The 9,029-nt window shown below is 39.0% G+C and overlaps 1 protein-coding gene across 1 annotated transcript; it reads left to right on the top strand.

The window, feature by feature from the left end:
- The first annotated feature begins 7,456 nt into the window (after positions 1-7,456).
- On the top strand, positions 7,457-8,611 carry LOC110866737 (zinc finger CCHC domain-containing protein 9-like). Its single transcript, XM_035981299.1, has 2 exons — positions 7,457-7,817; positions 8,271-8,611. Exons 1-2 carry the CDS (start codon positions 7,457-7,459, stop codon positions 8,609-8,611), a joined length of 702 nt encoding a protein of 233 aa, XP_035837192.1.
- The last annotated feature ends 418 nt before the right edge of the window (positions 8,612-9,029 follow it).

Here is a 9,029-nt window from a genome sequence, read left to right as displayed (position 1 = left end):
AAACATTTTCAAATGTGTCAGTTGAACGTATTTACCAGTGTAAACTGACGTATTTTCCCCAAAAGATTAAGTGCAGGTACTACACGAAATTTGGCCGGTAATAGCTTCCTAGCATCACGAATAGTCTCGCAAACTTGATGATGTATCTGACAGAACAATACTTTATTTTATTTGTGATCCCCTGTGGATACAATTCGACTTCTGTAATACATTTGATATTACATTCAAAAGGTTGAATTATATTTAATCTTTATGCTTCCGCTGTGCATTCATATAATTGTGTGGTTTGACTATATTGTTGCCAACTACGTCACGGTAATCCCCCACCGGGCCCACCGGTGATACACGTGGAAATCGGGGTGTGACAGGTTGGTATCAGAGCCAACATTGAGGGAATTAAACACTATCCTAATGTGTTTGATCTCAGTGACACAATTGCACATACTTGAGTCTAGACAAGAACTTAGGACAAATTCGAATTGTTATTCCAATTTTGTCTTTTCTTTTGTTAATGGTATTTAAAGTTTTATAAAGCAGGAAATATGCCGCCAGTGATATTCCGAGGAAGAGGAAGGGGAAGAAGAGGCAGAGGAGAGATCGTTACTCATCACGATCACGAAGCCGGGCCTTCAGGTACGCGAGCTCCTTCGATGTAACACCTCGAAATTTTTGCGTCCAATAATGTGCCGACACGTGTCCTAAGTTTACACGTGGCATTGAAGGACTAAAATTGACAAACCTTGAACATATGTAAATTCGAGGATTATAAATGTCAATCAAGGGTAATATACTTTATAGTATCCCTAAATGATGCTCGTACCTTCAAACGGATAAATCATGGATCGTACGGAAACGAAACGCGAAAGAAAGTGAGAGATTACAAGCTATAGGGGTTAAACGTGTCAACATGTTTAATTATACCTCTGAGTGACCATTTAACGAACCCGGGGCTTCGTAACAGTAAAATACGCTCACTAGAATATAATATATAAATTTCGCGAAGTTCCGTTTTAAAACGAGAAAGTTATGATCAAATCCGTATGCGAGGGGTAAAAAGCGTCAATAATAAAGGTTAAAACCTTTCTAATAATATTGAAAATAACCAAGGGGCCGAATAATACATATAAATAACACGAGGCCCTTAGTTGTAAATAACCAAGGGCCAAATCGCAAAGTTGCCCCTTCGGTTCCTCCGAAAGGTCAGGTTATTAATTACAAAGATTCTGATCATGATTATAAAAGATTCAAGTTACCCCTTCAAAACCCGAAAGGTCAAGTTGATGATTACAAAAGATTTCATTATTTATTACTAAAGATTTTATCATTATTACCAAGATTTAGTCATGATTATAAAATATTCAAGTTACCCCTTCAAAACCCGAAAGGTCAGGTTAATGATTACGAAAGATATCATTATTAATTACCAGATTCTCGTAATCATTTCAAAAGATTTAAAAGCCTTGAAAAACCACCCTCTCGCGACCCGCGTTGAGATTTGGGGTAAGTGAAGGCGGGTCGCGAGCCCCCTAAGATACGCGCATGATTTTAAAAACCAGGCGACCCGCGTACAAGGTGCATGGTTCCCCCATGCGGGCCGCGTCAGGCGCCCAGATGCAGAAACATGCTTAACTTGGCTGTTCAGCCTTCTAAAAGCCATGACCTGCATTTAAACCTTCAAAGTGACCCCTAAACAACTCCTAAACACTAGGGACACATGTTGGAAGGTTGGGGTTAGTTGGGGGACTTGTGTGTCAAAATTTGTTGTGAAACCTTACTATAAAAGGGCATGTTTGGTTCATAACCAACACACAACTCAAAACACACTCCTCTGGTCATTCTAAAGGCTCTCAAGCATTTCTCTGTATACTCTAAGCAAGACCCAACTTCTGTAAGTCGTCTAGATCCTTTGTAGTTTGATTTATGCTTAGATAACTACTAGAAACCAAATCGTCGTAACTACGGTTTGACTTCAAAATAAATCCGTAATGGCTCAGTCTTATTGCGGATCAAAAGTAGTTATGAGTTGGTATTTATGTGGGTAATAAACCCCTAAAAGGGTTTCCCCTGATCACCACTCTAACCATGTCAAATGTCGAGTCAAACGTGCACCTAAAAAGTCAACAGAATGTCGTTTTGGCGAATCTTGCATAATCTGTAATGTATATGCTATGAAACCTGTTTAGACACTCATAAAACATGATATTAAGTATATAAACTTGTTTGCGCTCGTTTGAATCGACCATTTGCTATATTGAACCGGTTCGGAGCCGAATGTCGCAAAAGTTTGACTTTTGCATTGACTTCAGTTCTGACCCGTTTTAGTGAGGTATAGATATGCCTTAGGACTCTCTTAGGACCAGGTTACATGATGGTATAACCCTCTGTGACCGGTTCATTGTGTGTCCGAGTCTTTTACGCATTTCCGCTAATCGCCTAAAAGTTGACCGTAACGCCCTTTATAAATTTAAACGAGGTTTTCGGACATGTGAACGGATCATGACCTTGGTTACTGATTTCTAAGCATGTCCCAAAAATTTCATGTCAATCCGAGGTCCAGAATAGGAGTTATGCCAAATGGCGCAAATTTCGGAACTTTGGTAATTAAATAGCGCATTTAGCATAACGCCTACCTAAACCAAGATTTCGTCCCCAAAACTTTTACCTACTGTTGTAAAATAATATTTGGGGATTTTTAAAGATTTTTAATCATTTTTACCCTGCTCATAACCTACGGTTATGGCTACGGTTCGGTAATACCGAATATACCCTTTTGGGCCGTAACTTGAGTTCTATAAGGTCTTTTGACCCGATTCCAGTTGCTACTGATTTTAAATAATAAATAAAGTATTTTAGACTTTATAAACTGGTCGGGAAACTCAGATTCCCTGTAGAACTCATAAACCCCTTTAAGAATCTTTAAAATGACCGAAAAACCCCTACGGGGCGTATAAAGGACAAAAACTCGTTACGGGCATTACGGAAGGTATCCTACTGATACCACAACCTCTTTAAGGCATATTAACTTAGGAAACAAGCGTAAGACTCTTACGGTTACCCGATGCGCCTTTTGCGCGTACGGTTCGGCGTACGTAACTAGTTTACATGAATTAGCCGATGCGGGTCAAACCATATTGTTTTGACCCCAAAATCCAGAGTGTGAATTTAAGACCCATATAAAACAAGTCTTCGAACTTTTTTGGGCGAAATCACCACTTGTTCCCGGTTTTCGCCTTTCACGCGATTAAACCGTATATATTCCTTTGAAACTGACCGGTCTAAGCTACGGCTATTATAAAGACCCGTTAGGATTCTAATAGGTTGATAAAACCTTCGTTCCAGATTAGGAGCCCAGTAAAAGTACTTGCGACTACTGATTAGAATATACGGCTGAGTTATTATTCTTGCTATTTAAGACAGGAGCTAGCTCAGGTAAATACTCTTAACTTATTTCCCTATACGGGCTTGGGATACGGTATAATAATACCGCTTGGTCGGGTATTGAATATTTAATCGGATTGTGATTGAGTTATTGAGGTAACCCGGTTTGATCTGTATTGTTTGAAATAAAAGCCTTTAGGGGTTAATGACCATGTCCCGGATATCCTTGACATCATTGTATTATAAAATGGTCACGTCTTATGCACGGGGTGTAGGCATACACCTGACAGTTGCATAAGGGAAACGGTATCTCACGCTCAGTGGGCCTATACTTGTGATGTGTCTATTAATCATGACTCGGTTTCTACATCGGGCCCTGAACGTACAACGAACATGTAAATCTGTATACAAGATCATAACTATGATTGTCCCAAGTTATAAAAAGATTAATCTTGCCTCTGCGTATTTTAATCAAAAGATATTTTGTGCCATGTGCATTCAAATAAATTTTCAATCATTTTCCAAAATGAGTCAGTTGAGTGTATTTACCAGTGTAAACTGACGTATTTTTCCAAAAAGATTAAGTGCAGGTGCTATACGTAATAGGCTGGCTACTCCAGGCATCATTATTCAAGTCTTGCAAGCTTTAGATGTCAAAGTCTGTTGAACAATACTTTTCGATATTATTATTTGATCCCATGTGGATACCTTTCGACTATTTGTAATACATTTGATATTACGAACAATAGTTGAATATAATTATCTTTATGCTTCCGCTGTGCATTATTATATTGTGTGGTTTGACTATGATGTCTCCAACTACGTCACGGTAATCCCCACCGGGCCCACCGGTGATACACGTGGAAATCGGGGTGTGACAGGTTGGTATCAGAGCCAACATTGAGTGAATTAAACACTATCCTTATGTGTTTAATCTCAATGACACAATTGCGCATATTCGAGTCTAGACTTAACATAGGAATACTCACGATTCTAATCTAGAATTTACTGCTTCCAATTATTTTTATATTGGATACGTCGCCAAGCGAAGAAGCCATAATAGGAGTTCTCCACACCCGGGGTCCTGAGATGCTGAGCTTCGTACCGCGGTTAAAATGAAACGAACATCCAAGGAGAAAGTATTCAGAAATAAAATGAAGAAGGAACTCCTTATACTGAAGATCGTTTCCTTATTAGTCCTTATAAGGACATAATTATCTTTCAGTCCCTGCGAGGACAACATTATTCCTTTCAAGTCCCGCTTAGGGCAACTTTATACTTCCACTTTTATATAATGGAATGATTAAGTTTAGACTTTCATTCTAAATAAGAAATATTAAATAAATCAAAACCATTCCTTTTATTTGATCTGCCTAAATAAAGAATCTTAAGGGGGTGAAACCTAGCCTGGTGTCTTTTAAGATCCGGTCATGATGGTACGACCTAATTAAAAGATTCAGATTCGCTGTTAACCTATGTAAGCATGTTAACAAATCATGGCAGATGTGATTCGTTAAAATCGCACACGTCATTCTTATACAATAATCCTTTAAATGATTTCAAAACCCAAATAAATGATTCATAAATCATGGGTTAAGTCATCAATAAAGATGATCACTTATTAAAACATCCATTAGTGGTGTAGTGCCTACGGGCCAAACTTATTAAACATCCATTAGTGATGTAGTGCCTACGGGCCAAACTTATTAAACATCCATTAGTGATGTAGTGCCTACGGGCCAAACTTATTAAAACATCCATTAGTGATGTAGTGCCTACGGGCCAAACTTATTAAAACATCCATTAGTGGTGTAGAGCCTACAGGCCATACAAATTGTCATATAAAACAAAAGGGCAGTGGTAGTCTATGACTCCCTGTCAGAAAAAGGTAATGAACTAGGTTCAAACCTCAAGGCTTTGATTCTCTGAAATCCTAGCTTATAAGGTATAAATGTCCTAGTGACTAGGCCTATTGTGCCAGAATACCTTCATGCTGTGATTCTCTGAAATCATAGCTTATAAATTATATATGTCCTTGTGACTAAGCCTTTTGTGCTATTACTAAATGCCTCGATCCCAGACGATCATGGCTTATAAATTAAACTTGTCTATGCGACTAGGCCAATTGTGCTATTATTAACTTATAAATTAGGATTTATGATAAGATCCTAAATAAAATAAATATCCTTCCTTCCCTGCCAGTAGGCATTTTTAAAAAGAAATCTCAAGGGTAAACCTAGCCTATATGACGAGGCCAAGATGGTAGGACCTATTCAAGAGATTCAAATCCTTGTTAACATCCGTAAAATGTTAACACTCCTGGCAAACGTGGTTCGATAAAATCACGTAAGTCATCCCTAGATTGGGTTATTCCAAACCTTCCTTATTAAAAATAATCATCCCTTAAGGAGGAAGTGCCACGGGCTATAATACACTGTCCGATTGCGACATCAACAATTGTGATCTTTTGAAATTCCCCATCCTAAGGAGATGAGCTATGCTCAAAGCCCTCTAGACGATAATCCTGCCGTCATGTCATTATTATGACCAATGAACGACAGTTGATTAAATTAAGTACTAATCCTGCCGTCATGTCATTATTATGACCACTGAACGACAGTTGATCAAATTAAGTGCAAATCCTGTCGTCATGTCATTATTATGACCACTGAACGACAGTTGATCAAATTAAGTGCAAATCCTGTCGTCATGTCATTATTATGACCACTGAACGTCAGTTGATTAAATTAAGTGCTAATCCTGCCGTCATGTCATTATTGTGACCAATGAACGACAGTTGATTAAATTAAGTACTAATCCTGCCGTCATGTCATTATTATGACCACTGAACGACAGTTGATCAAATTAAGTGCAAATCCTGTCGTCATGTCATTATTATGACCACTGAACGTCAGTTGATTAAATTAAGTGCTAATCCTGCCGTCATGTCATTATTATGACCACTGAACGACAGTTGATTAAATTAATGGCACTGATCATGTCGTCATGTCATTACTGTGACCGCTGAACGTATCATCAGTGCAATGACTATATGTCTTAACATCTTACGAGATGTTAATTGATAGGCCCCCAGGCCAGAAATTTTAAAGACAGTCGTAACTTACAACTCCCTGTCAAGAAAAGGCAAGAACACGTTCAGGCCTAAATACCTTAATTCTACAAAATCAAGGTTGATAATATAAAGTTGTCCCTGTGACTTGGTCTCTTGTGCCATAATTATATATTATTAAATTAGGATTTATGATAAAAATCCTGAATAAAATAAACATCCCTCTTTTCCCTGCCAGTATGCAGTTTAAAAAGAATCTTAAAGGTGAGACCTAGCCTACACGGCCAAGATGGTGAAACCTACTCAAGGGATTCAGATCCTTGTTAACACCTAAGCACGTGTTAACACTATTGACAAATGTGATTCGGGAAAATCACAACAGTCATCCTTATATTGGATTCTTCCAATTTTCTTATCTGGCCTAGTGATTTAGAAATCACGGCTTGTGTCATCCTATAAGATGATCACATTATAAACATCCGATAGTGATGAAGTGCCTACGGGCTAAGCTTGTTGTCCGATAAGACAATGACAGTGGTGGTCTGTGACCTCCAGTCTAAAAGTGTTGGACCAGGTCCAAGCAAAATTGTAGGATCCATACGATCTCGACTAATAGCATCTGAGAAGATGATCATATTATAACCATCCCTCAGAAGGGAAATGCCCACGGGCTATACCTGTTGTCCTAAAAGACAAAAGACAGTTGAAGTCTACAACTCCCTGTCAAGAGAAGGTACTGAATGCAATTCAAACCTTAATACCTTAATTCTCTGAAATCATGACTTATAAATTAAACCGTCCATGTGACTAGGCCTTTCGTGCCACTAGTAAAACAGTTATTGTTTTTATAATTAGGTTAAGTTATAATACAAATCCTAAACAAATGTGATTAATAAATTAACCAAATATGGTCTCCGTTACCATGGTTAATGAATTGCCATAAAAGACAATTCCATAATAAGCTCCCAAGTAAACTATTGTCCTTGTTTTATGTAACAGTTCAATTAAATGGCTGGCTCAGATAAAATTAATAGCCACCCAATGGAGAACAATGATAACGCCCGAATTAATTTAACGGGTGCTGAACTAAAAGCGTTGGTAGACGACGCAGTTAAGAAGGCCTTAGAGCGGCAGTACGAAGAGTATAGTGGGACTCGTAGTAGGACCCTATCTATACCACATTCGAAGCCTCCTTCCAAGAAGGATGAACCCAAGAAGGAAGATGACGAGTGTCACCCTTCTAATAATCACAGCGATCCGTCTCAACAGATCATACTAAATCAAGGACCCCATGATAAGGGTTGCTCCTACAAGTACTTTATTTCATGTAAACCCCGGGATTTCACTGGGGAGAATGGAGCTGTAGATTGTATGACATGGTTAGATGAAATGGATACGGTTGTGGACATCAGCGGATGCGCTGAGAGGGATGTGGTCAAGTTCGTGTCGCAATCATTTAAGGGTGAGGCCTTAGCCTGGTGGCGGTCGTTGATTCAAGCCACCGGGAAAATCCCTTTGTACAACATGACTTGGGATCAGTTCGTTACTCTTATCAAAGAGAATTACTGTCCTCAACATGAAATTGAGAAAATTGAAGCTGGCTTTATATTCTTGGTTATGACAAATTTAGATTGTCAAGCGTACCTCACCAATTTCAATACACTGTCCAGACTGGTTCCTTACCTAGTAACACCGGAACCAAAGAGGATTGCTCGCTTCATTGGGGGTTTAGCCCCAGAAATCAAGGCCAGTGTTAAGGCCTCAAGGCCTGCTACGTTCAGGTCAACGGCAGACCTGTCGCTATCTCTTACACTTGATATAGTCAGAGGCATGGCTGCCAAGGCCTCTGAAAATGGAAAGAGAAAAAGGGAGGATGAGAATTCTCGTCGCTCCGATAGAAAGAGTTCCGGGTTAAAAAGAGACAGTCAGCAGTCGGTTGAGAAGACCAAGTGCGAAACCTGTAGGAAATACCACCTCGGGAAATGCAAATTCGAATCTCAGCCCCTACCTTGTGGGATTTGCAAATCACAGGAACATAAAACCCTGGATTGCGAAAAGCTAAAAGATGCAACCTGTTACGGTTGTAACGAGAGGGGGCATGTCAAGACCAACTGCCCTAAGAATCAGAAGAAACCCGAAGAAGCCAAAAGAACAAACGCATGAGTCTTCGGAATGAACGGCCAGAAGATGGTGCAGTATTATAAGGATACAGCGGGTACCTTTCTTATCAAACGGTTATGAAGAAAATAGTTACTACTGGCACATATAATTCCATAAGAGATCATATTTGTTGAGAACTATTGACTCCGCATGTTTAGGATCTCAATCATTTGATATGAGATAGGAATTTGTCATTTGTACCTAAGAAAACGCTCCAACAAATCTTAGATCGATGTTGTATCTATTAAAAAATCACTCTGTTCTGATATCCTCGTGGCAGACTTTTGAGCTGTCCAAAAATTCATCAATATAATAAAGACAGAAGTGACGTTTTGATCCCCTGTCAAGAAAATGATGAATTCGGCCGAACCTTAAATGCCGTTTATGGTCTTTCATGACCTAGACTAAACATAATGAATAT

The sequence above is a fragment of the Helianthus annuus genome, chromosome 12 (assembly GCF_002127325.2).
Source record: "Helianthus annuus cultivar XRQ/B chromosome 12, HanXRQr2.0-SUNRISE, whole genome shotgun sequence".
Classification (NCBI taxonomy): Eukaryota; Viridiplantae; Streptophyta; class Magnoliopsida; order Asterales; family Asteraceae; genus Helianthus; species Helianthus annuus.
This window is presented reverse-complemented; position numbering and strand designations above follow the sequence as displayed.

What these genes read in the sequence shown, in the direction of transcription:
- LOC110866737 (XM_035981299.1), top strand. Translation starts at nt 7,457, where the DNA reads ATGGCTGGCTCAGATAAAATTAATAGCCACCCAATGGAGAACAATGAT. An exon ending in GGAGAATGGAGCTGTAGATT is followed by an intron (nt 7,818 to 8,270) that starts GTATGACATGGT and finishes CACTTGATATAG; the next exon opens with TCAGAGGCATGGCTGCCAAG.